This window comes from Protomyces lactucae-debilis (genome assembly GCF_002105105.1).
Source record: "Protomyces lactucae-debilis strain 12-1054 chromosome Unknown BCR37scaffold_26, whole genome shotgun sequence".
In the NCBI taxonomy this organism is placed as follows: Eukaryota; Fungi; Ascomycota; class Taphrinomycetes; order Taphrinales; family Protomycetaceae; genus Protomyces; species Protomyces lactucae-debilis.
The window spans coordinates 15566-41231 of NW_024468018.1; the positions used below are offsets into that span (position 1 = coordinate 15566).

A 25666-nucleotide genomic window follows, 5' to 3' on the forward strand; every position below is an offset into this window, starting at 1 on the left:
CTGAAGCCTGATCGCTGCAGATGCATTTTCTGACGAGCGCGACGGCTTCTGTCCGCCATATCGCATCGACTCTGTCGCGGTCGGCACAATGTAGGACCTTCGTCAACGACGCAAAGCACAACTAGCATCATGCTCCATCACGCTTATCTTTCTGGTGACTTTACCAAATTCAAAGGCCTTGTTGGCAAATCTGGCAGCACCTCCCATTTCGCCACCGAGTCATCAGGCAGCTACACATCCTCGCCGTTCCAGCATGCTGGCAGCCTGCCGAAGTCAAAATCTCAAGTAGCGTCAGACGTCAATCAAGTCGATTTCGAGGGCCGCACTGTCCTACACTTGGCAGCAAGTGATGGAAGAGTGGATTTCGCCAAACAATGTTTGCTTGATGATACGGTCGACATCACAAAAGGCGATGACGAGTCTGGTTGGACTGCATTGCATCGTGCATTGTACTGCGGTCGTATTGAGATTGCTGTAGCCATTTTGGCTCATTCGCCGCTACGAGACGGCGCCGTGCACAAAGGAGCCCTCCTGGCAACAGATCACGAAGGTAACTCGGCATTCGATGTGTATAACGCGACAGTGCCTGGTGTCAGTCCAAATCTGTTCAATAGGCAACGAGGTGGATCGGATCTATTCACGTTCGGCTCCAACGTCAATCACACCTTGTGTTTTGCCGATTCTGACGACCGAGCCTATCCTGAGCGCGTCGCCATCAAGAGATTGCCTGTGCAGGGCGAAGGCATACAGAAATTTCGAGGGAACCGTATTCGAGATGTGTCTATGCAAAAGCTACACACTCTTGTGCTGACAAACGATGCCATCAACAACTTGTATACGTGTGGCTTTGCAAATCAAGGCCGACTTGGTATTTCTGGATCCACACAATTCACACTCAAGCCCATTGCCCTACCCGGACAGGCTGTTGCGATTGCTGCTGCTCAAGATCATTCACTAGCTTGCCTATCGAATGGGGATGTCTACACATGGGGTGCCGCTCGATATGGCCAGCTAGGCTATGAACTGGAGTCCAAGAGTCCGGATGCCTTCAATCCTGAGCCAAGAAAGATCATGAAGCTCGCCAAGGAACGTGTTCTCGGTGTGGCAGCGTCACAAGTTCATTCGGTGTGCTTTACTGAGGACACCCTCTATACTTGGGGCCTGAATGAGGGTCAACTCGGCTTCGAGATTGTGGCTTCTGAAGGCCGGACAGTCAACTCACCGCGAAAGGTGTCTGCGGTCAAAGAACCCATCCTGCAAGTGACTGCGAATCGCCGTGCAACTGTTTGCCTATTGGCTACTCGAGAAGTTCTCGTCCTCGTCAATTATGGCTATTTCAGGCTGCCTCTGCAACTTGATCGCACATCCACGCTCATGTCGACCTTCCGTCCGAAGAGTCAAGCCGCCTGCGAAGTCGTCAAAGTTGCAAGCGGAGGCCAGCTCTTTGCAGTCTTGACCAGCATTGGCGATGTTTTCACCTTCTCCGTGGAGAGCGTGTCGACGGATATGAAGCCTGTGCAGATGGCTAAACAAGTCAAGATCCTGCGAGCTTGGGCTCTGCGCAAAAACCATCTTGCCGCTCGTGATGTCGACGTTGGACAAGATGGACAGCTTATTATTTGCACAGGAAGTGGCCTCGTCTTCACCAGATCACTTCGCAAGGGCAACAAGCACAGAGCTGATCCGTCTTCCAGGGACTACAAATACAGCCGAGTGCCGAGAATCACTCGAATCGTTCAAGTTCGCGCGAGCGAGTACGGCGCCTTCGGCTTGATTCGGGATGATGTAGAAGTCTTGCCAGTCGCCGTGGATTCTCCAACGTTGAGCGAAGATCTCTTGTGTTGCCTCCCATACGCAGATGACATTCTTGAGGATGAGGATTCAGAGGAAGAGGCTCAGAGCGATGCTGGGAGTGATGCAGGAAGCGTCACGAAAGTTCCTAAACACGTTCTCAATGGTCAAGCCATGGTCAAGGCTCTTGATTTTGTTGATCAGTGGAGTCATGAAGTAGACGGCCCGGAGTTGTCAATCAGCCTCGGCGTGAAGCAATTCCCCGTGTCAAAGGCTTTGCTTTGTGCCAGATCACCAGTACTCAAAAGCTTGCTTTTGTCTGACGGTGTCCACCATGGTATTTCGTTTGACGGTACCCACGTCAAGATTCATGGTCAGTACTCGTTCGTCGCCTTGGTCATTGTTCTGCACTGGCTACACACGGATCTACTTCTCATCACCTGGACTGGTGGTCCCTATCATCAACCTGCGCACCTAAAGAATGTTCGAGAGGATGTGCTCAAGCTCTCGCAGCTTTTGCAACTCAAGGCGTTATCAAAGGCATTAGCATCGTCGTTCGTGAACGCGCCAAAGGCATCTCTTGCAAGCGACTGCTTGACCTTACTTACAGGCGAGCTGGAGTCTACAGCCGACATTCGTTTGCTGCTGAGTGATGGCGAACACAAGTGTCACTCTTTCCTCGTCACTGCTCGCTCCGAATTCTTCATGGCAATGTTTCAGGGCGCTTGGCTTCATCAGAGACGTTCAGACTCGGAGGTGGACATTGTCGACATTGATGTCAAGCACATTAGCAAACGCACGATGCAATTTGTCATGAACCATATTTATGGCGATGTCGATGCGGCGCTGTTTGATCAGGTCGAAGTGGATCAGCTGGATGACCTGCTGGAAATTGTTCTTGCGGTTTTGGCCGCTGCAACGGAGTTGATTCTGCCTCGCCTCAGAGAAGCCTGTCAGGCAGTCCTCGCCCGCTACGTGCATCGCAAAAATGTGTCTGCTCTTTTGCATGAAGCCGATATCTACAATGCTGAGGAGCTCAAAGAGGTGTGTCTCGATTATTGTGCTCGAAACTTGCAGCTTATGTTGGAAAATGGCTTATTGAACAATCTCACTCCCGCGCTGATGCATGATCTGGAACTCTTGACTGCGCGCAGACAACTTGAGAAGCTGCCTGTCAGCAAGTCTGAGCGTCTCCTTTCCGAACTCATACAGCGGCATCCCGACGTTTTGGATCTGTCTGAAAAGGCTCGAGCAAAGTATTTGGCTGCACTGCTTTTGCCAGTCAATCAAGCCCGGCTCAGCACTCTCAGACCTGGACCTCTTGAGTCAAGCCCGATGCAAAGGCGTCCGTCGGAGAAGCTCAACAGAAGCGCTGCTCCAAGTCCACTGATACCTGCTATCAGACCTGCGGATGAGTCAATCTTTGCTATGGAAGACTACGACTTGTCCGAGCTTGATCATCGCGCATCGTCCATGCGCCTTGATGATTCTCGATTTCAAATTGAGGCTAGACGACCAACAGACAATACTGCGTCTATCAAGACGCCACCTAGTCTGGGAGCTCCTAGTCCTGTGAATGACACCAAGCTTGTGACTTCAGAAAGACGAGGCGCTAGTCAATCGTCAGGCAATGGAATGCGACCGCAACCGTGGGCTAACAAGGCCCCGGGATCGGCCGTTGATCTTCGAAGCATCATGGCCAGTACACCGCCGCCAAGAGCCTCGGGTCCAGGCACGGCACCGAAAGCTGCCGATTCAACAGTGAAGGTGTCGCAGAAAGAGCGGAAGAAACTTGCTTCGACGAATCAAGGCACTCCAATTCGAGCACTTCCTGTTGCAGAGTCGACGGCTGTCACATCGCCTTGGTCAATCGCCTCGCATTCTGCTTTGCCTTCACTCTCGCTCGGCAAAACAAGGGACAATGTTGCATTCCCTTCTCTTTCAGGTGCGAGCAACAGTGTTGGCCGGAAGCTGTCATCCAAAGCTACAATTGTCGCGGATTCTCCATCTACAGGTTTGGTCTCGTCACCTTCGCCTCACGGTTCATCTACGTGCAGCTTCGCCCCTTCCGGCAGACGGTCGTCAGCAACGTTGCCTGGACTCCAGTATGGCAGTCCCGGCAGCTCATCTGCTCCCTTTGCTAGATCCCCCATCTCGCCTACCATTAGGGCGGCTGGGTCGTCGTCTCTTGCAGAGATCATTGCTCAAGAGAATGGTCACAAGATCAAGGTCGCTGAATACCAAGCCAAGCGAAGTATGAAAGACATTCAGGAGCAGGAGGAACGTGAGGAGTTTGAACGTTGGTTCGCAGCTGAGAGTCTGCGTGTGCAGAAGGAGGAGCAAGCAGCCTTGGGACGTTCGAAGCCGACAGCAGAGGCGAACAAGCAAGCAAAATCCAGGAAGAAGTACAAGAAGACTGTGCCTGCCAGCGGCGCCTCCGCACCGTCGAATGGGGGAACAGACAAGAAGAAGGTGATGCCTTCTCAGTCCAAGCCTGATGTGGCAACCGCTTCCAGTCCTTCTTCTTCAACTGAGCCTGCTCGTGCGGCGAAGAGTCTCAAGCCTACAGCTGCTGCATTCCACCCTCAAGGCCATTGAGGAAAATTAGTAATATATAGACTTTTGTGTACTATCTCTTCTGCTGCTGCTGACCATCTGAGCACGTGGAATGCGACGACAGAAAATTTTGGCGGTCACAGCGACGACCTGAGACGCATCCATTACCGTGATCAGGCAGGTCTTGTAGCTGCAGGGCAAGAGGCCGTCGCGTTTCAGTAGCTGCATCGAGACTTGGTCAATATGCCGAAAAAGGTGGAAGAATCCAGCAGCTCGTTGACACGGTAAGTCTTCTTCCCCGCGGCACTTCAACCATTTCAGGCCTCAGGCCCGTGGTACAGTGCTGTCAAGCGTCAGATGGCCCAAATACTGATTTACAGTATCGCCATCGTCGATACCGATAGATGCAAACCTAAGAAGTGTCGTCAGGAGTGCAAAAAGTCATGTCCTGTGGTCCGCACCGGCAAGCTTTGCATTGAAGTTGCGCCTGATTCCAAGATTGCCTTCATCTCCGAGACATTGTGCATCGGTTGCGGTATCTGTGTTCGCAAGTGTCCATTCAGCGCTATTCACATCATCAACTTGCCGACCAATTTGGAGAAAGAGGTCACGCACCGTTACTCAGCCAATTCTTTCAAAGTACACCGTCTGCCTTCCCCGCGACCCGGTCAAGTGCTTGGACTTGTTGGTACAAACGGTATCGGAAAGTCCACTGCGCTGAAGATTCTGGCTGGAAAGCTCAAGCCCAATCTTGGTCGGTTCGACAATCCACCCGACTGGGAAGACATTCTCAAGCATTTCCGTGGTTCTGAATTGCAGAATTACTTTACAAAAGTCTTGGAAGATGATTTGAAGGCCGTCATCAAGCCTCAATATGTCGATCACATCCCTAGAGCCATCAAGGGTCCGATCAACAAGGTCGGCGAGCTTCTGCGGCGCGACAAGAAACCTGAAGATATGGAGAACATTGAAGACATCATCCATGTCCTTGATTTGCAGGATTTGCAAGATCGCGAGGTCGCACAATTATCTGGTGGAGAGCTCCAGCGATTCGCAATCGCGGCCACTTGCGTACAAAAGGCAGACGTCTACATGTTTGACGAGCCTAGTTCGTACTTGGATGTCAAGCAGCGTCTCAAGGCAGCCACGCAAATCAGATCGCTATGCCGCGCAACCAATTATGTCATTGTGGTTGAGCACGATCTCAGTATTCTGGACTATCTCTCGGACTTTATCTGTGTTTTGTACGGTATGCCCTCTTTCTACGGTGTCGTCACATTACCCTTCAGCGTTCGTGAGGGCATCAACATCTTCCTCGACGGCCACATTCCCACAGAGAACTTGCGCTTCAGGAACGAATCGCTGGTCTTTAAGATCACTGAGGCTTCTGAGCAGGAGATCGGTGACAGATTACGCAACTATCAATACCCTGACATGTCGAAAACGCAAGGCGAATTCAAGCTCAACATCAAGTCTGGTGAATTTACAGACTCGGAAATCATTGTTCTGCTTGGAGAAAATGGAACGGGAAAGACGACCTTTGTCAAGATGCTTGCTGGTGCATTGCAGCCCGACACTGGTGGTTCCGTGCCGAAACTGAGTGTGTCCATGAAGCCGCAAAAAATTGCACCGAAGTTCACAGGTACCGTGCGCATGCTTCTGCTCAAGAAGATCCGTGGAGCCTTCTTGAACCCTCAATTTCAGACGGATGTATGCAAGCCGCTGAATCTCGACAACATCATCGACCAGGAGGTGCAAGTCCTTTCCGGTGGAGAACTGCAACGTGTGGCCATCATTCTCTGTCTCGGTGTCCCGGCAGATGTTTACCTAATCGACGAGCCTTCGGCATACCTCGATTCAGAGCAGCGTATCATTGCTGCCAAGGTCATCAAGCGCTACATCCTGCACTCCAGGCGATCAGCATTTGTTGTGGAGCACGACTTTGTCATGGCAGTCTATCTCGCCGATCGAGTGATTGTGTATGATGGTCAACCGGGTGTGGAAGCCACAGCAAACGAACCGCAGAGCCTGCTCTCGGGCATGAATCGCTTCTTGAAGACACTTGATGTGACATTCAGACGTGATGATACCACCCACAGACCGCGTATCAACAAGAAGGACTCTCAAAATGACCAGCAGCAAAAGGCATCAGGTGACTACTTCTTCATTGAATAGATTCCTGCTAGAGATACAAAAGGCTGGCAACATTTCGCCTAGCGCTTGATCACGTAGATATCTCTCGACATCAATTGTGTCATCGCCACTCATAAGCAGGGAAGTGCGACGCATCAACTGGCTTCAGCGAGAGCTGCTGATATAGTTCTGAAGCTTCGTGAAAATACATGCCACTAATGTGCCCAGTGACAAGAGAGAGGCAGATGTAGTAGAAGCCTTCATAGGAAACACCTTCCAGAATGCGACGTCGCTGCTCTCTGTTCCGCTGCTGCAGTGAGGCAAAGTCGGCCGGAGGAGACCTGGAAGAGTTTCCACTCGAGTCTGCAGGGCCATCAACGGTCCGTGAAGACTCTCCTGACTCAATCGCATGCAATTCCTTCCAACGCATGAAGAGGTGATCGAGTTTCAGATGGCAATCGCTACTTGCGCTTTGTGCGCTTGGCACTTCATCAGCCTGAGAGGCCGAATTGGCTGGCCGGCCACCGGTAGAAAGCCTTTGCGATGCAGCCCTTACGGCTGTCATGACTTGCATTGCGCGCGCCTTTTGCCTAGTCGCAGCAAAGCTTGCAATGGGTTTGAATGCTTGAAAGCGCGTCCAGTGTTCCACGTCTGTCTTCTCACTTGCGCCCCAATGTTTGTGATGGGTGATGAAAGAATGCTTTGCGCCCACAATTTCGCCTTCGAAGAAAGTCGTCAATGTCGGATGATCCACACTCAGACCTTGTATGCGCAGCGTACCAGCGATACGCGACTCGTCCATGTCGACATGATCAAGCAAGACTGAGACTTCATAGGTAGCCCTACCAGACTGCTGCACGCCTTGGAATCTGCGACCGGGCCGCAGACATGTGTGGTACTGAGGAGAGTGTCGCACCGAGCCCAGTGTATTGGATTCGATAAGATGTCTCGGTATCCGAGACTGCGCCGCTTTGATTTCACGCTGTGCTTGATCGCAGGAGACTTCGGCTTTGAGCCGTTGCCGTAATGCACGCCTGTAGGTCTTATCAGCTAGCGAGAGTGTCGTGTTTGGATCATTCTGTACAGCTGCTTGCGCATCCGTGTCGAGGAGAGAAGACGCGTACGTCTCGCGCAATGCCAGGTCTACCAGGTTTGCGAGCGCGCTGGGCTCCCGCAAGACTGTCGACGCCGGCATTGCATGTGTATGTGTGTGTTGTGTGGACCTGGGGGTCATCGTCGCCGTCAGATCTCTCGAGAAGCAAAAGGCGACCACGAAGCAACAACTCTACTCACTGTACTCAGACAGGCTCGGTGAAGTGGAAAGACGCTGGCGGACAAGAGAAGGAGGAAGAGCCTGCAGAGAGGCGAAGGAGCAGGGATGGACGCTAAAGTGCGCTTCCACGATGCAGTCAGCTCGTACGACGACGCACAGCGATACAACGGACAGCCGCCACAAGGGATGCCATCTTATCCAGCGCAACAAACGATGCAGCCAGACCCTCAGAGTGCGCAGCAGCCTTACACAGCTGGACAGGTGCCTGACGCTGAAATGAATCACTTTGTTCAAACGAGAAGACCCATGTTGGTGACACGTCCCTCCAGCCTCTATGCGCCCAATCGCGCGCCGACGCAGGGGTCGGCTCCCGTAGATGAGAGTGGCAGTACTGCTGCCGCGCACCGGCCTGCATATGGTCACCGCAATTCGACGCGGTCTTCATCTGGCCGTGCCGCATTCAAGGCACAAGAGAGAGACTATGTTCAGAATTTACGACGACAAGAGCCCGATAATGATTACTATGAAGCAGGTCTCTCGCAATTTCAGCTGGGCGATTCTCCAGAAGACGAGGATGATGAACTAGATCTCGAATTTGGCTACACCGGTGGCATCGACGACCTCGACATGCGCTTCAACCTGTCTGAAGATTGTCTGACGATGGAGGATCCAGAAACTGATTTGTCAGTTCCAGCGAATCGTGAGCGTCTAGAATGGCTGACTATGCTTGCTTCAGTTCTCACTGGAGAGGTGGTCAAGTCCGAAAAGAAGAGGCTGCAGGGTGCGCCAGGCACTTCATTGGACGGTAAGCTCATGTCGGATCTCTGGCTTGGACTCAAAGCAAAAGCGCTTGGTCGCAATCTGCAGGATCAAACAAGAATCATCGAGGACGCCCGCAGCGCAATGGACAGCACTTTGGAGGCAGTAACGCGCTTTCAGGTCCGCAGCAAGAACGTGACTGAGCTCACTCCGTGGGACCAGGTGGCCGAGATGGTTCAGAAACTGGAAGAATGCGAGAGCATGTATCCCTCGCGCGCGGCCATGATCGAGGCCAAGCCGATTGTCGCTTCCGAGGTGTTCGTGCAAAATGTCGACGCCCTCATCTCTTGGACAACGGTGACGCAATTTATCCACACAGCCATCAGTATTCTCAAGAATTGGACTGGCAATGACGAGCTCGACGTCACACAGCCTGGACAGACAGGAGTAGACGGTACTGTGCCTGGTCTGACAGATGGTTCTTCCTTTATCGAGCGTGTCCTGAAGGAAAATGGTCTTCAACGTACATTCGAGAAGAAGTCGCTCTCTGGCATCGACACCTTGGTCTCGAAAGCAAAGAACACCATGATCAGCAATTCCGCCACATTTTCTGCGATGCACTTGCCGCCCTACCTCGACGAGCTTTTGCTCTTGATTAACTTCCCGACCAAGCTTATCGAGGAAGCCCTCAAGCTGCGTCTTGTTTACGCCAAGCGTCTCGAAGATCCTACCATGCTTATGGTAGATCAGATGATTGAGGATTTCGTGATGCTGCTCAATGTCGCGGTAGACATTAAGGACCAGTACGTCAAGGTGACAGCGCCAGAACCTGGCTGGCTGCTTCCGCCCTGTATCGACGAAAATTTTGATCTCGTTGTGCTTGATACGCTCGAGTTCTACTTCAAATTGCTCAACTGGAAGCTTGGCTCCAGTGCGAACGGGTCACACTTCAAGGAAGCAGAAATTCTAGAGGATCAATATGCCTTCCTTGATCGGATAGCGAAATTTGTTGAAGGTGGTAACATTCATGTGGCAGAACAATTCTCTGCTCTCACAAACAAGCTCATTGGACGTGTTCTCGGTGAATTCAAATCGCAATTGGCAGGACCGAAGTCCAAGACTGCTTCTGAGATGCGCAAACACTACTCTGCCTTACTGGAAAATACGCGTTTGCGTCATCGTAAGTTGCTGCGATTCAGCAAAACACTCAGCACTCGTTTCGAGAATGCCACTGAATATTCTATCGACAATCAACAGGCTTGGAACGACTTGGTCGCAAACTTGATTGACACTGGTCATTCATTTGCATACACTGCAGCTGTTGAACACGATGGTATCTACATCATTGCAGACCCTTCTTTGAGTGAGCGACCGGAAATGATCAAAAAGATCTTGCGAACCTGCGCTGAAGAAGATCTTGATTCTGAAGCAGGCAACATCGGCGGAAGCTATGTTTTGATTATGTGCCCTCCAGAAACACTATCATGGCAAGGTCATGTTGTCGAGGTGAATGTGCCAGATCCGCAACTCGACATCAAGGCCGGTCGGCTCAGACTTGTAGCTGATGGCTCACAACAGTGTCTTGCGAGGGCAAATCTCGCTTTTGGTCAACTCAGCCAAGGCCTTGTATCTGTGGTTGTGCCGCGACGTGCAAATTTGCCTCGTGTCAATCGCGAGCTCACCAAGATCCAGAAGGCATCTTATCGTCTGAGTAACGCCATCATGGACTCTGTTCAAATCATTCGCAACGCCGTGAAGGGCCTGGGTTGTGAAGATTTGGTTCAAAACACATTTTCCTTCGCAACCGAATTCGGACAAAGATCCTTGCGATACATGGATCCGAGCAGGAGAGTGCAGCACAACATGAAGCTGATCGGTCTAGCTATCGACTGGGTCTCCTTTATTTGCGACGATTGTGACGGGTCAGACCGCAAGACATTTAAGTGGACTGTGATCGCGCTCGAGTTCGCCATGATGATGATCCGGGGTAAGAACATCTTAGTCATCTCCGAAGATTCCTTCTCGCGCTTGCAAAGAAAGGTAGCCCGGTGCATGACCCTGCTTATCTCTCACTTTGATATCATGGGTGCTCGCTCGGCAGCACAAAGCGCTCGGGAAAAGTCAGAGAGCATGAAGAACCGCAAACAGTCCTTGTACGACCAAAATGGCCGACCGGCTGATCATGAGCTCTTGCAAATCATGAAGGCTGACTTGCTTAAACAGCTGGATGAATTGGAACAGCGCCGACGCGAACACCAAGAGGAGCACCAGATGACGGGCAAAGTGTTAGACGACACCATCAGCGAAAATCGCAGTCTCATGTACCTTGCCTCCTCGCTGTCAAACATCACGATGCGCTGGCAACAAGGTCGCTTCATCGGCGGTGGCTCGTTTGGCAATGTCTATCAAGGCGTCAATCTCGATACGGGTGAAGTCATGGCTGTCAAGGAGATTAGACTACAAGATCCGCAATCCATTTCCAGTATTGTCAAGTCCATCAAGGACGAGATGACTGTGCTCGAGATGCTCAACCATCCGAATATTGTCTCGTACTATGGCGTGGAAGTGCATCGCGACAAGGTGTATATATTCATGGAACTTTGTCAAGGTGGATCTCTGGCTGCGCAGTTGGAGCATGGTCGTATTGCAGAGGAAACTGTCATTCAAGTATACACACTGCAAATGCTTGAAGGTTTGGCGCATCTTCATGAACGCGGCATTGTCCACCGGGACATCAAACCAGAGAACGTTCTGCTTGACCACAATGGTATCATCAAGTTTGTCGATTTTGGAGCAGCAAAAGTCATTGTGAAGCGAGGAAAAACGAAAGCCGCTGCAAAGACACAGGTAAACAGTATGACTGGCACGCCCATGTATATGGCACCTGAAATCATTACAGGTGGCGACAAGGGTAGGCAGGGGGCTATGGATATCTGGGCTCTCGGCTGCTGTATCCTCGAGATGGCTACAGCGCAACGTCCATGGTCGACGCTAGACAACGAATGGGCTGTAAGTTACCTTCGACTTTTCGCAGTACGGACTAACACTCAGATCATGTATCATATCGCTGGTGGTCACGCCCCGACCTTTCCAACACTCGAACAGCTCTCGCAGAGAGGCCAGGACTTTCTTTCACGCTGCTTTGAGACAGATGCAGGTATCCGAGCTTCTGCTGTTGAACTCTTGAACGATCCATGGATGATTGATATCCGGCAAAATACAGGCATGGCGATGCCCGGTACTCCGGCCAGCGATTACAGTGGCAGTGGTTACGGCACAGGCAGTCTCAGCGCCGGCAGTTACAGTCCCAGATCTGCGACAGCCACTGGAAGCGTTTCTGAGAGTGGGCAGGTGTTACTCGCCAGCATGAAAGGTTATGCGAGTGAGTTGAACCTCGCCAAAGTTGGGAATGACATTCCCAATAAGGTGGAGACGGAGGAGAGATCTGTTGCGCAGCCCTTGAAAGAGCTATCCTCCGAGCGCGACGACGGAGTGGAAGTCTGAGATGCGCTTCTTGTAAATAGTTAAAGCCAGGAGCATTATATGATGGCTACGCTATGCTGAATGAACAATGTCTATGAACGCATCTTCCTGAACGTGTTGCCAGATGCACTGCGTCGTCCTTGGTACTCTTGTCGTGTCTTGCCTTCATCGCGTCCGTCTCCTTTCGATCGTTTCTTTTCCTTTGGCTCAGGCAGGAAAGTCATCTCTTTGGTCCCCTTTCCTGCGACATCATGCTTGATGTTGGCTTGTATCTGTGCCATGCGAGCCTGTTTAATGGTTTCAGTCGATAGACGAGAGCCAAAGCTTCGCGCGCGCTTTTGTGGCGCACCATTTTCATTGACCTCTGCTTCGCGCGAAACCATGATGGGTTCAGAGAATGCAACTGCCTTCTTCTCCTTTTGCTTTTTGCCTTGATCTACTTTGATGGTTCTTATTTGATCATCAGAAGCACGAGAAGCTGATTTGTCAGATTTGCGTTCATCTTTTGCCTCTTGTTCGGAAGCATCAGAGTCACTGCTCTCATCGTCTGAAGAAATACCATTATTGGCTCGCTCATCTTCGGACTCTTCCACTGCTGTGAGACCACGCTTAGTCGAGCGAGTTGGGTTGATAATGTTGAATTCGTGAGACGCTTCATCAACACGGAAATCCTCGTCGTTAAAGGCATCTCTGAACCGAGCATCTTCCACAATACTGGTTGATGCCACATCTGCCACCTCGGCTGTGTCTCCCTTCCTTGCGGCTTTGGCACGTTCGCGCTCTTCGGCTTTGAGTAGTCTCGCTGCAAGGGTGTTATTGACCTTTGTCTTCTTGCTCGATCGAATGCGAGATTCTCGCTCCTTCTCAAGCTTGGCTGCGATGGTTTTTTGTCTGTGCTCGGCATACTCGAATGGATTTGCAATGAGCTTGGCCTTCTCATAGAGTCTAAAGTCGATGAAGTAACCGTGCATATAGGCACGAACGACGTTCGTACCAACAAGATGCTGCAAGCCCAGGTCATCAAGCTCTTTGCGCGTGACAAACTTGTAGTTGGCATAGACGGATGCTTCTGTTTCTTCCAACTCTTCGGTGAGGTTGTCCAAGAATGAACACCATCTTGGCGCTGGACCGAGCGAAGGCACATAGAACGTGTGCATTGGGATACCTTCGTTCGCGACAAAAATGAGCCCAGACCCGGGCACAGGCTGTACGTCATTGATGTCATTCGGTGGCTCAATGCTTGTATGGGGCTTACCAGTTTGGACATCCCATAATTTGATGATCTTTGAGTCAGCCGATAGCAATCTGCTTGTTGTGTCTGAAGGAGGCGCTTGTAGGTAGTGCAATTGCTTGATGGGCAAGCCGTACCCTTGATCCTTCGTGAGCAGTGCTTGAGGCGAACGCAGATCGAATAGTGTTGTGATGCCAGTATTCGAACCAACAGCAAGATTGAGGCCGTCTTCGGCAAATCTGAGGGCTGTAATGGCGACGGGATCATTCTGCTTGTTGAGGTCCAGGATCCCAACGCGGCTTCTGACTCTTGGGTCCCAGAATTCGACAGTTCCATTGTGTGTACCAAATCCAAAAAGCTGATGCGCTGAGCAGATGTCTGTCACATTGACGCCCTGACTTGCACTCTCAAGTTTGAGGGAATTGAGAAATCTACCTTGATCGAGATTGAGTCTGTAGACCTCATCTGAAGCTGCTCCAACAAGGACATCGGCTGTCGGATAGTGATAGCTCAGATCTCGTCCAAACGTGGGTATGCGAGTTGAATAGTAGATACCACCGGCAGTGTGCAAGTCAATGCTTCTGTCGCCTTGCAGATGCACACTCTTTGTCCAATCGTCACTCAGAATCTCAAAAGTGACATTCTCCGCATCCGTATGCCTCTCAAACTTCATGGACATTTGAGAGAACTCGTACAGTCGTATATGTGGCTTATATGTGCCGGTTGCCATGGCAAATTCGCCATCCCTGCTCAACCGTATCCGGTTGCTCGCCTCGGGGAACTCGAAATCCTGCAGCAGTTCTATTCTCGACTTGTACTCAGCGTCATTTCTGAGCGTCTTCTTGTTCTTGCGTGCCAGCCAGTCAGGGATGGATTTGGATCCCGAGCCAGACACGGTATAGACCTGGACATCGTTCGCTCTTTGTACTTTGAGCACCATTTTTCAGTGCTTCAAGCAGACGGCCCACTACTCCCGAGGCAGTCGATCCAGCAGACTTGCTTCTTGCGTCTCTCTGGGGTCTACTCGACGAGCCACTTGCACTCTCTTCTCCTCTCTCTCGAGTCGTCTTCTTGAATCTTTGGAAATTCACCAAATTCCCACGATCTCGACTCTAACCCTATCTCGATGCGCTGCTGACCACAAGGACACCCAAGAAGGCCAAGCACAACGCCGCCTCTTTGGTCTGCAAGCATCATGGCAAGTCTCCGGTTGGCAGCGCGGTCTGTGAGACAAATTTCCGCGCCGTGTGCTCGATCATTCGCAACGACAAGACTCGCAAAGGGCGAGGAGCTACTCAAAGTGCCCGTAGTGAATCCAGCGGATAAGTACAAGGACGTGGCCGAGGATATCCATGCATATGGTCAATATGTCATGTCTGCAATGCCCAAATTTGTGCAACAGTTTTCGTGAGTCAATCTCCATGCTTTTCGCAAGGACCAATGCTGACTCAATGCAGCGTGTGGAAGGACGAACTGACCATCTACGTCGGCCCATCGGCTGTGGTGCCTGTGCTTTCTTTCCTCAAGGACCATACGTCAGCGCAATTCAAGTCCGTCATGGACATATGCGGCGTCGACTACCCGACACGCGAGCACCGTTTTGAGGTCGTCTACAACCTTCTATCTGTCCGCCACAATGCCCGCATACGAGTCAAGACGTATGCTTCAGAAACTACACCAGTGCCCTCGGCCGTCTCCATCTTCCAAGGAGCAAATTGGTATGAGCGTGAGGCGTACGACATGTATGGCATCTTCTTTTCTGGCCATCCTGACTTGCGCCGCATTCTGACTGATTACGGTTTCGAGGGCTACCCTCTCAGGAAGGACTTCCCCCTGACTGGATACACAGAAGTACGTTGGGATGATGAGAAGAAGCGTGTTGTACACGAGCCGCTTGAGCTTGCTCAGGCCTTTAGGAATTTCGACATCAACAGTGCATGGGAGTCTGCTGGACCGGGTGTTGATTACACACCAAACAAGTTCCAGCTCGCCGTTCCAAAGCCAGAGCCTCCGAAGGAAGAGACCAAGAAGTGATTGCTCATGTAGAAAGCTCTTTTAAAGTCCTTTATGAGTGAATTGCATTCATTACCATCATTACTCACGACCTCCTTAGACTACGCCGTCATCCCTGAACTCAAGCCGACTGTTCGCATGTTCTTGCGCTGCATCTTTTCAAATCGCTTCTCACTCGCGTCTGCATCTTTGCGAGCTGCCTGCAAGACACGTTCCAGATGCTCCACCGTCTTTGTCAACTGCTCCATTGTCAATCCATCCTTAGCATCCTTCGCACCAGGAAGCGAGCCACCGTACGCATTTGCGGCAGCTGCCAGAATAGCACTGCCGACACTGCCAGCAGGTGGCAACAGCTGCGATGCTTGTTCCAACTCTTCCGCTTCAAACTCAAAGCCACCGTGTCGTGCAAGATAGCTCCAGCTCTTGCTCTCCTTGGCATTGTCTGCTGTGAAGAACTGAAGCTTCGTCAAGTCCATCTCTGCTGCAAGCTGCTGCACAATGTCTAGCGCCTCAGCTTTACTGCCAGTAGGCGCTTCTTTGCCAGCAGAGGTTGCAGCAGGGGAAGGAGGAGCTTTTTGAACCAACTTCTCCGGAGTGGCTACCAAGGGCATTGCAACAGGCTGTGTAATAGACTCTGCCCCTTGCGACAATGCAGTCGATTGACCGGGCGTCTTGGCAGCTTTCTGTGTAACCACTTTCGGCTGCTTTTGTTTTCGTGCACGAGCAACAATCGGGGCTACTTCTTGTTCTGCAGCTGAGGAGACTTTATCCGCTTCTAATTGTGCTGCTTCTGCCTCAGCAGCGGCAATGGCAGCAGCAGCCTTCTCCTTTCGCTCAGCAGCACGTTGCTCCTTGGACTTTTTAACAGATGAAGCTGGAACGCTCTTGCGCAAATCGATAGGAGAGCTGATAGATCCGACTGTCGCACGATTCTGACTGGTGACGGGTGAGTGTTCTGCAGAATGAGCACCAGACACACTTTTGCCAGTTTTGAGTGAAGCTAGTGGAGAAGAAACGCTAGGCAATGTCTTTAATATCGGCCGTGTAGCAGAACCTTGGAGTGACGCCTCAGCCTGTGAATTGCTGAAACCCAACACAGATGGCGTGGATGATCTAGAAACACCAGGAGAGGTGATGGATCCACGACGAGATCGACCATCGATATCGTCTGCGAGCTGGGGCAGGATTGAATTTTGCCGTGATCTGCCAACTGCCACATCTGCAAAACTTGTTGCCACCGACTGTGAAGAATCACGTCGAGCAGGTGTCGGTGGAAAGCCGGAAGATGTACCAGAGTTGGTGCGCTTGAGAGCGATTCCTGCTTCACGCAGCTGATCTTCAATCGGCGTAGCTGCAACATTGATTGTCTCCCAACCTTTTTTGCTCGGCGGAGCTTGCGCGACAGGTGCAGCGATCTTGGCTGTGAGCTTAAGGGAAGGCCCTCGATCGGCCGGTACAAAGCCAGGTGGTCGTGATGTGCCTGCTTCTGGCAATAATTTGAGTTCGCTCTTTAGTGGCGAAGAGGTCAATGCCTTGAGGGGACTTTGTGCACGACGGACACCCGTGACGCCCATCGCAGGTGGCGGAGAGGGTTCCCATGGAGCCTTGGAAGCAGACTGGGCGCCAGCTGTGCTTGGATTTGTTATTGGAAGCACAGTTTTGCCAGGATTTGGGCCAGGGGAAGGTGTCGGGGCTGCCTTTGGTGGCGGGGGTGATGGTTCCCAACTGCGTGTACTCTTGAAGCCTGCAAGCTGCTGGCGCCGCTGATGGGACAAATCTGCAGGCTGCAAGGGGCCTTCCCTCAAAGGAACGCCTTGCACAGACTTCTCCGGTGAACGAGCAGAGATGGGTTCCCATGCACCACGCACCTGCTTCTGATTCATGAGGTCTGAAGTAGACGCGAACGGCTGCTGCTGCTGTGACTGGCTGTGGTCAACTGAAAGGCTTGTAGCCTTCAGCTTCGCAAAGTTAGCCCCAAACTTGGATGCAACATTAGCATCGCTGGCATCAAGAGACTGGTCAGATGCAAATACACCATCATTCTGCTGGAAAGTATATTGCGCGTCAAGTGAACCTATTTGGATTAGACACGGTATTTGAAGCTTGCAAGGAGGCACTTGTGGCATCAGACAGGAACGAGAGGATGGAGGAGCAAGATGATGATGTATATCCATTTCTCGGCGGTTGGGAAACAAAATAGATATACAAAGCAACAAGATGACCAGCACATTCGCAGTCCATAGTCTGAGTCACCCAGGAAGAAGCCTGGAAGACTCCCCTTAGTGCCTCCTGCCATTAGTGGCCGACATACCTTGATTAAGGATCGACATGTTGCTACCCCGCGCATTGCCTAGGAAGGCGTTATCCATAGCTCCAGCTAGCCTTTCGCCATTGTTGCCTAAATACTGTGCAAAGTAATCCGCATCTTTTCCCTGAATCGGCGCCTCGCTCTCTGCAAAACCAGGAGGCTGATGACCTGAAGCAAGTCCAGGAGGAACAAAACCAGGGGGTGGTGTACGAGCATCCGCTGCAAATGCATATCGAGAGTTGGCACGCGCGTGTCTTGCTGCTTTCCCCGGCGATGACGGTCGCTTGAGATCAGGGTTCCACGTGAGGAGCTGGGGAAATTCTTGTGCTGCTTTGATATCTTGCTCAGTCAGACCAGGGCCGGGCCTAGGCGCGAAAGAAAACTCAAATCGGCCGGTAAAGAGAGTCTTGAGCGTCTTGCCGAGGATGGGATGTCTGAGTGCCTGTTGTACAGGTGCTGGCAAGACGTCAGAAGGATGGACAGCACCCTTTTCTGCTTGGCTGGGAGGCGGAGGAATATCTGGCACTGCAACAGGTTTGCGAGAATCAATTGCAGGCAAGGACTCTGGCTTGGGCCTTTCATCTGGAACTTGCGACTCGCTTTCTGTAGGCTTAGAGGCCCATGATACAGTGGGTGGCAAAGCGACAGGCGCTTCCTCAGTTGCAGGAGTAGACGCGATTTGAGAAGGCTGGCGACGCATGTGATGTGTTGCAAGTGCGTTTGCATTGATGCCCTCTGCAGCCTTGGCGGCATGCTGAATGGTTGACATGTCTTCACGCGTGTACGAGTCCAAGTCCTCCCCTGGCTCGTGTAGGTACATACAGTTTGGGTTCTGACAGACTTGCTGCCTCAAGTAAGCCGAGCAGTACTTTGTCGTGCCATATGATGCTCTGAGTACACGGCCGTCATTCATGGAGTTGTCAACAGCTTGAATAGCTCGTGCAGCATCCTCCTTGCGAGCATACGTGATGTACACACCCACTGTAGGTTGTCCATTTGGATGCGATTTTTTGTTGACCACGATTTTGTTGATTTTACCGTACTGCGCAAAGTAGTCGCTTCCGCGGAGTGTGGACGCTAGGTCAGCGTCTGCTGCTTTCGGCGAGAATCCAATCACATAGACAAGGTTCTTCTGCACAACGCGCATGTTGGACAAATGTCGCCTGCTCGCCATTTCGAGCTCTCGCTTCTCCTTCTCCTTCAACTTGCGAGATTGGATTCTTTGTTGATCCTTCTTCCATTCTTCTGCACTGAGTGGCTTGAATTCCACAGTCTCCTCCGAGTATTGCCTGCGACACGCAGGGCAACCGTTTGCAGTGTCGGAGTTGACGATGCGGTTGTAGCAGAATCGGCAGATCTGGTAGCCGCAGGTGCAAGGTTTGAAGGTACGGTCAGAGATGTCAAACTCTTCCATGCACAGAGGGCATTCCAGTTCCTCTTCGTCGGAGAGATACTCGTCTGCGTCGTTCGCCATGGCAACAGGACGAGTGCTGCTGGCTACTCTACGATTTGTTCAGCGCTCTTTTGTCCAGAATCAGGTGCGATGTGTATGCTCCACTACTTGACTGTAGCTACACAGTCTCTCGAGTCAGTGACTCGGTGGAGAATACGGCTAGATTGTGTTGGTTGAAGGAGCGAAGAGAGTCCAGAGTCAGAGGTCTGTCCGCGCAACCTCACGTGAATTCAGTTCCCCCCACGACGCGACCAAGCTTCAGCTGCATCTGTCGGTGCCCGCTATATCTCTTCTGGTCACTTATCCGCAAGCTGCATATCTAGGGAAACTGTATGGCTTAAGGCCCACTTCGCTTTGAGGGGGTAGCTTCTTTCTCTGCTCTCACCTAAATTGACCTATTCGAATTTGAGCCTTCTGTGGTAGCTCTGGTATGGCTTTCGCATGAGTGTACAAGACCACTTGCCGCCTTTGCTCGAGGCCGATAGGCTGACTTCGATCTTGAGGGTTCTTGCCGTAACACAAGCGCAATGGACGACATGGTGTGCGTCGGATTCTACAGACGTTCAAGCACTCACGCGCATCGAGATAGACCTACGCAGCCAGGGAGCTCTTGTGAAGCGGATCGGACAGGAGCTGTGGCACTTTGTCCTCTCAGAGGATGACAAGGACACTAAGCAAAGCCGGCTATCGACACAGCCGCTTAAAGGTAAGCTCATACTGACTGTCTTGATGGTCGCCACTAACACTCAGAAATCGGTCAAGAGCAACGTCTTGATCTGTCTGAGGTCGGGTTCTCAACTGCAGACATGAGCAATGCCACAGATCTCTTCATTGCGCTCAGGATACTCAAGGAGGCCCTCGTCTTGCAGTTGACATATCGCTGTGCCAAGGCTGGCTTCGTACCACTCGGGCCATGTCTCTTGTCGCCTCTCCCAGAACTGACTGAGCACAGTTTTGACGAGAACTTGTGCCTGAAGCCGCTGCCCAACGGCAGGTATCCCGGCCCACAGCGTCAGTGCATTATGAGTCTGCATTTGGCAGTGAGTGGCGACCTGACTCTTGCTCTGGCAAAGACTGACGTCCAACTCATTGCACTGGATATGCACTCGAAGCAACTGGAAGCCGGCGACCCGGTTTATCTGGCTCCGTCAGGTCACAAAGCAACCTTGGTTGAGTACAGTTTTGAGCTGAGTAGTGAGGCTTACCGGTTGCAATTGACCAAGCTGATTGGTTTTCAGCTTCTTGATACAAGCCGCTGGGTCAGGGTCCATCTAGGCGACGAGAGCTTTCTATGGCCGTCGGCATTGACGTTTGTGCCATACACTGCACTGCAAGTGAAGCCACCTCCTGAGTCCTGGTTCGGACTCAAGGATACTTGGCTAGCGCAATGCAAATCAGATATGGAGCGCAAAGTGCAGAAACAGAAGGAAATGGACGCCAATGAAAGTACAGACAATCTGATGCCTGATGCGACAGTAGAGCCAGCAGTTTCCGAGCAACGCCCTGCCTCTGCACAGAAGCCTGGAAGCAAAGACGACTCACATCATGTCTATCCAACTCCTCCAGATGCAACGCCTGGTCCCTTTCTCAAAAAGGCTAGCCACGATTCAGATGATGAAGACATGCACGTCACGGATGCCGACTTTAGCTTTTTCGACCGAAATAGTCCAGAGGTCATCATGCAAGAAATCGAAAGCATCAATCATCTACCCACACCGATGGAGACAGACATGAGGACACAAGCACCTGTGTCAGCGCAACCAACTGAACCTCCGACTGCGAGCTTTGATATGATCACACCAGCCTCACAGTTTGGAGCAACGCCCAATATTGTTGCGTGTGAGGCAGACAAAGCTGCTGCTAGCGTCCGAGAAGTGTATCGGCGCTATCGACAACCGGTTCCATCCCACTTTACGCCAATGTCCTTGGCGCAACAACACAATCACTATGGCCCCGGCGGTAAATACTATGCCGGCTCGTCTGCGTCCAGTGCCGATAATGCTCCTTCAAGCGACGAAGAGATGACTGATGATGCCTATGATCGAGAACGTGCAACATCGAGCGGTCACGTCAAGGCACTGCTGGATGATCTTGTATCCGAGGCAGAATTTGATCCGCCACCGCCCAATATACCCTGGCACTTGGTGTCACCGCGAATTGCCTCGAACCCAATCAAATCGACCCATCTCAGTTTACGGTCGCAATTGGAGAAGCTCGCGTTGCCAACGAAAGAGGAAGCAGACCTGATTGACTTGGTTGGCTCGCTTTTGTGTGGTCCCAATATCGCCGGGTTCCGGGAAACCTCAATTTTGCCAGCAGCTTCATTTAATACCGATCTATATGACCTTGACTGGTTCAGCGACTCGGATATGGAGAATGTTATTTCCTGCTGCAAGAGCACATTTGGACAGGCGCCTATGCAACTGAAGCTGGACGATGTAGCGACTATCTATGAAGACCCAAAGAGCAGCAACGCTTTCAAGCCAAAGAATTCTCAGCGCAAGAATCATCCAGCAGGATTGGCAAGCCATGTGACATTACTTCGAGAGCCCAGAGTGCTGCTATCGCGAGCGCATATCGATGAAAAGACACACAAAGAAATTATGGAGGACTATGAGATGTCTACATCAGCCATCCGTCTCTGGTACACGGCGCAGCTATCTCCGCTGGATGGACCTAAGGATGCAGTGCACTACGTGTTTTATCCCGAAGGAGAATTGCTTGAGCATGCTGCATTTCGCTATCTTGATGATTTGCGGGCGCTTTATTATGGCTGTAATCTAGGACAGTTCCTATATGAGGACAAGGTGGAAGATTCTTATCTTCCGTTCCGTCTGGATGACAACTCAAGCAGTCTATCTAACGGTTTCAACAAGATCCAAAAGTATTGGCAAAAAGACACCAAGACGGGACATTCAGCAGAATGTCTTAATATTGTGCTACATTTCTTCAATCCATTCGAGCTGTCAGATCTAGCCTTCCTGTCATTTCTTAATATGGTCACCAAGTACAAGAAGAAGAGCATATTCATGCACGTTGCTCTCCAAGTTGTTGATGTGGACCAGGTTTGCAAAGTGGACGGGTTCAAAGCTCTACGCATAAAAGAATGTGTCGCTCTATGCTTGCAAGTCTACAATCGTTGTCAGCTTACCGCCACCGACAGCGATCCAAAGCTCTACGCGCCGGCATACCAATTAGCCCAACCTGGCATCGAGTCTCTCAAAAAGTTCCACCACACTGTCGAGGACTATCCCTCCATCTTGGATGACGGGAGTCCCTTCCATGTTGCTTATGCCTGCACGCCAGGGCAGCCATGGGTAACGGTCGCGTGGTCCGATTCTCAAGGCCAGGCATTTCGTGCGCGGCAGTATCGACTCCGTACAGATGCTGCAAAACCAGCGACAGCCAGCGAGTATGCTTCTATTGCTGCTGTCTTTGTTGATATCTGGCACCATACGATGGAACTCATCTCTGTATTTCCGATTGCTTGGCACCTGGTGGTGACGAAAGTCGGGAAGCGTATATCCTTAGACGAGATCAATGCATGGCTGCGCATGGTAGCGCTGGAAAAGGGCAAAAACAAGTTCCGCATCTCTGTGACGAGTATTGATCTTGAACCAGCGATGCTCGTTCAACCACCGCTGCTGGCCTATCTGCAAAAGATCGCCAGAGAGGAACATGACGCGCTACAAGGCATGACTGAGGAGCAGCAAAAGGAGCACATTCTAGAAAGGATTAAACCTCAGACACCAAAAGATGAGCCGCTTGCGACTGCATTAGAAAGGCCGATTGGGGACTTTGATGACCCGTCCGAGAAGGTCTTCGCCATCAAGCTCTCCAAGTTCCAGATTGGGCCATCCAATCTTGCGGATCCACAACCACTCGCATCCGCATATTTGGTCAAAGCTCCCGGGTTGAATGTGACGCAATCCGCCTCATCTGTGCTTCTGAGTGTGTTCCACTTGGATGGACGATGTTCAGTTGATGAGCTGCTGCAGGAGATGCGCAACCTTGCCACTCTTGCACACGTTGGAGGCTTCACGTACCAAGGGGGGATTGTGCCGCGACACATTATGCACGCCGCAATGATGCATACATCACTGAATGGTTACAAACCCTAGCGACGTACAATCGATACTATTAGTCTCATCTAGCTAATCCCAAGTCCAGTTCCATCTCGTCGCCTCCCCAAGGACGTCATTGTCGAATTTGCATTACAAATTTGAAGACCCGAGTCAATTCAACTTCCTGTAGCCATCCAACATGTCAATGCGTGCTCTTATCACTTCGAACGATCACAAAGCCGTGCTCAAGGATGTTACTCGTCCAGCACCCAAAGCTGGCACGAGCGAGGTCTTGGTCAAGGTCAAGAGTTTGGCACAGAACCCGACCGACTGGAAGGGTCTTAACATGAGCCCAGAGGGCCGTATCATTGGATGTGACTTTTCAGGTACCGTGGAGGAGATTGCTGAAGGTGCAACGGGTGCTGCTGCCAAGTTGGAGAAGGGACAGCGTGTTGCTGGGTTTGTTCACGGCCTGCGCGATGAACCATTGCGAGGTGCCTTTGCCGAGTACGTCTTGACGGAAGCGGAGCAGCTGTACCATGTGCCAAAGAACACCTCAGACGAGGAAGCTGCTGCAACGTCCTTGGCCTTTGCTACTGCGGTGCAAGCCATCAACCAACGACTCGGCGTCCCAGATTACACCCAGCCCGCCAAGACCCCTCAGCCAATTCTAATTTATGGCGGCTCGTCTAGCGTGGGCAAGTACGCCATTCAGCTCGCCAAAGCAGGTGGATACACTGTGCTAGCAACTGCCTCCAAGAAGAACCACGGCTTGCTCAAGGAATTGGGCGCAGACGAGGTTTTCGATTATGCAGATGCCTCGTGGCCTGAGAAGGCTGCAGAAGCCGCCAAAGGACAGTTGAAGCTTGCACTTGACTGCATCTCAGAGGGAGAGACGACACTCAATGTTGCCAAGGCTCTCTCCTCTGAGGGCGGTAAAATTACGACGCTCTTGCCACCGCAGAAGAAGGACGAAATTGCAAAGCTCAACAGCAAGATCACTGCCGACATGACTCTCATTTACACGGTCTTCGGACGATCCTTCAGTTATGGGCCTTTCGAATTCCATGCAAGCGAGGAAGACAAGGCGTTCTGGGTCAAGACACTCGAGGCCCTTCCAGAGATGCTCGAGAAGGGTGTCATCAAGCCAAACAAGGTCACATTGCTCGACGGTGGTCTTGATGGTATTCTGGCCGGATTCAAACGACAGCAGGAGGGCGGCGTCTCCGCCGAGAAGCTTTGCTACAGGTTGGCCTGAGCCGTTGCGAAAACTATCTTATCTCATTTATGCCATTGAACGTCAAATTATGCTGACGCCTCTGTCTCATCGCCTGGCTCTCTATATAGCAATATCTCTGACTGCTTGAAGTACTTACGTCCCTCACAATCGTGAAGCACCAGGCTCAGTATGTATCGTGTCGAGAACTTCTTGTTGACTTCCCTGAATGTCGGCGTCAAGTCAAAGCCGCCCAGGAACAAACGAATTGGGATGGTCTCACCACGGACAGGAGCACCATCCATAATCTCGAATTTGGTCACAGTCTCTGATTCGTTGTACTGATTGGGAGCCGTGCCTGTCGTCTCTCGCCGTATAATAGACAGCTCCATATGCTTAATTTTCAGTCTGACGAGTAGGAAGTAGATTTTGCCCACAATGACATCCTTTAGGTGGTATTTTGCCTTGCTGTACTCAAACTCAATGTGAAGGCAATCCTCAATACCAACATCCATCTTGATGGGCGCATTCTGCTCCGATAGCATTTTGTACGAGTACACCCAGATATCCTTCTCCCTCACCACATCCGGCATACGTCGCGAGACTGTCACTCGAACAAAGTATCGCAAGCGCACGTTGATGCCGTGGTATGATTCGTATTGCTTCTCGACGTTCTTGAAGCTGAAGGGAAAGTCAACGGCATTGCGCAGCTCTCCAGGGGCAGCGAGTTCTGCTTGTTGAGATAGAAATTCATAGTGGTTGCCGCGATCAAAGAAGAGCTCAATGGAGCCAATGAACTGGACTTTGATGCCGCTGTGCTCGAGTCTGCGTCCGTCTTTCGGCCGTATGGTAATCTGCTGGTCAGCGTCTTGTTGCGGTCATGCTTGAGTGCTTACAATGCCAGAGACGGTCTCGCCATCCGCATACAGCGGCGCCTTCTCCTTGCGGTCTTTGCCAACCTTCATATCAACCAGCTTGCGTGTATCCTCGCCATCGAGACGGATGTCAATGTCCTGCAGTCAGTCTTGGCGCAGTCGAGTGTATGATGCGTACAAGTGGTGCTTTGAAGAGCAACGACGCCATAGCTAGTTGCGCACGACTAGGCCTCGCTTCTGAAGATCAAGCTGGACCTGTCAGAAGGCCCGACGCTGGCTATAAGGGACGCGACAGGATCAAGAGTGGACGAGTCGGTGATTGTGAGCATGACGCTGACGGGGTACAGCAGTCACATATCATTGTAGCTACAGGAAGACTCATACTACAACAGCGACTGATACGCCGATAGTCCATTAGCCGGCTTCTTCTGCTGCTGCTGCTGCTGCTGACTTTGACTTGTCTGGTGCATTGGCGGGGGAGCGAGGTTGAAGCCTTGTTGAGGCATCGGCG

The 25666-nt window shown here is 51.5% G+C and overlaps 10 protein-coding genes across 10 annotated transcripts; 6 read left to right on the forward strand and 4 right to left on the reverse strand.

Moving 5' to 3' along the window:
* The first annotated feature begins 45 nt into the window (after positions 1-45).
* BCR37DRAFT_384028 (uncharacterized protein) lies at positions 46-4437 on the forward strand. Its single transcript, XM_040870149.1, has one exon. It carries the CDS (start codon positions 130-132, stop codon positions 4387-4389), a length of 4260 nt encoding a protein of 1419 aa, XP_040722277.1. The 5' UTR covers positions 46-129; the 3' UTR covers positions 4390-4437.
* A 1472-nt stretch (positions 4438-5909) lies between these two features.
* BCR37DRAFT_384031 (P-loop containing nucleoside triphosphate hydrolase protein) lies at positions 5910-6761 on the forward strand. The gene has a single exon (XM_040870150.1). It carries the CDS (start codon positions 6001-6003, stop codon positions 6520-6522), a length of 522 nt encoding a protein of 173 aa, XP_040722278.1. The 5' UTR covers positions 5910-6000; the 3' UTR covers positions 6523-6761.
* Positions 6602-7366, reverse strand: BCR37DRAFT_339348 (vacuolar import and degradation protein; the record flags this gene model as incomplete). The annotated part of the gene is made up of 3 exons (XM_040867329.1): positions 6602-6779; positions 6882-6976; positions 7049-7366. Coding segments are annotated over 3 exons (591 nt in total), but the record flags the coding sequence as incomplete, so codon positions are not given.
* Positions 7367-8029: 663 nt separating this feature from the next.
* BCR37DRAFT_352181 (uncharacterized protein) lies at positions 8030-12016 on the forward strand (the record flags this gene model as incomplete). The annotated part of the gene is made up of 2 exons (XM_040868110.1): positions 8030-11521; positions 11564-12016. 2 exons carry the CDS (start codon positions 8030-8032, stop codon positions 12014-12016), a joined length of 3945 nt encoding a protein of 1314 aa, XP_040722280.1.
* Positions 12009-14397, reverse strand: BCR37DRAFT_384035 (WD40-repeat-containing domain protein). The gene has a single exon (XM_040870151.1). It carries the CDS (start codon positions 14164-14166, stop codon positions 12088-12090), a length of 2079 nt encoding a protein of 692 aa, XP_040722281.1. The 5' UTR covers positions 14167-14397; the 3' UTR covers positions 12009-12087.
* Positions 14357-15300, forward strand: BCR37DRAFT_173968 (NADH dehydrogenase iron-sulfur protein). Its single transcript, XM_040866274.1, has 2 exons — positions 14357-14633; positions 14684-15300. The coding sequence occupies exons 1-2, from the start codon at positions 14422-14424 to the stop codon at positions 15258-15260; spliced, it is 789 nt and encodes a 262-aa protein (XP_040722282.1). The 5' UTR covers positions 14357-14421; the 3' UTR covers positions 15261-15300.
* Positions 15301-17240: 1940 nt separating this feature from the next.
* BCR37DRAFT_384039 (uncharacterized protein) lies at positions 17241-19170 on the reverse strand. Its single transcript, XM_040870152.1, has one exon. It carries the CDS (start codon positions 19019-19021, stop codon positions 17519-17521), a length of 1503 nt encoding a protein of 500 aa, XP_040722283.1. The 5' UTR covers positions 19022-19170; the 3' UTR covers positions 17241-17518.
* Positions 19171-19236: 66 nt separating this feature from the next.
* On the forward strand, positions 19237-23171 carry BCR37DRAFT_401085 (mediator complex subunit 13 C-terminal-domain-containing protein). Its single transcript, XM_040871824.1, has 2 exons — positions 19237-19706; positions 19751-23171. The coding sequence occupies exons 1-2, from the start codon at positions 19442-19444 to the stop codon at positions 23119-23121; spliced, it is 3636 nt and encodes a 1211-aa protein (XP_040722284.1). The 5' UTR covers positions 19237-19441; the 3' UTR covers positions 23122-23171.
* A 92-nt stretch (positions 23172-23263) lies between these two features.
* Positions 23264-24322, forward strand: BCR37DRAFT_395514 (chaperonin 10-like protein; the record flags this gene model as incomplete). Its single annotated transcript, XM_040871635.1, has 1 exon — positions 23264-24322. One exon carries the CDS (start codon positions 23264-23266, stop codon positions 24320-24322), a length of 1059 nt encoding a protein of 352 aa, XP_040722285.1.
* Positions 23988-25450, reverse strand: BCR37DRAFT_174450 (vacuolar protein sorting-associated protein 26-domain-containing protein). Its single transcript, XM_040866277.1, has 3 exons — positions 25334-25450; positions 25177-25293; positions 23988-25134 (listed from the first exon to the last, which is right to left on the reverse strand). The coding sequence occupies exons 1-3, from the start codon at positions 25361-25363 to the stop codon at positions 24370-24372; spliced, it is 912 nt and encodes a 303-aa protein (XP_040722286.1). The 5' UTR covers positions 25364-25450; the 3' UTR covers positions 23988-24369.
* Between the last annotated feature and the right edge of the window lie 216 nt (positions 25451-25666).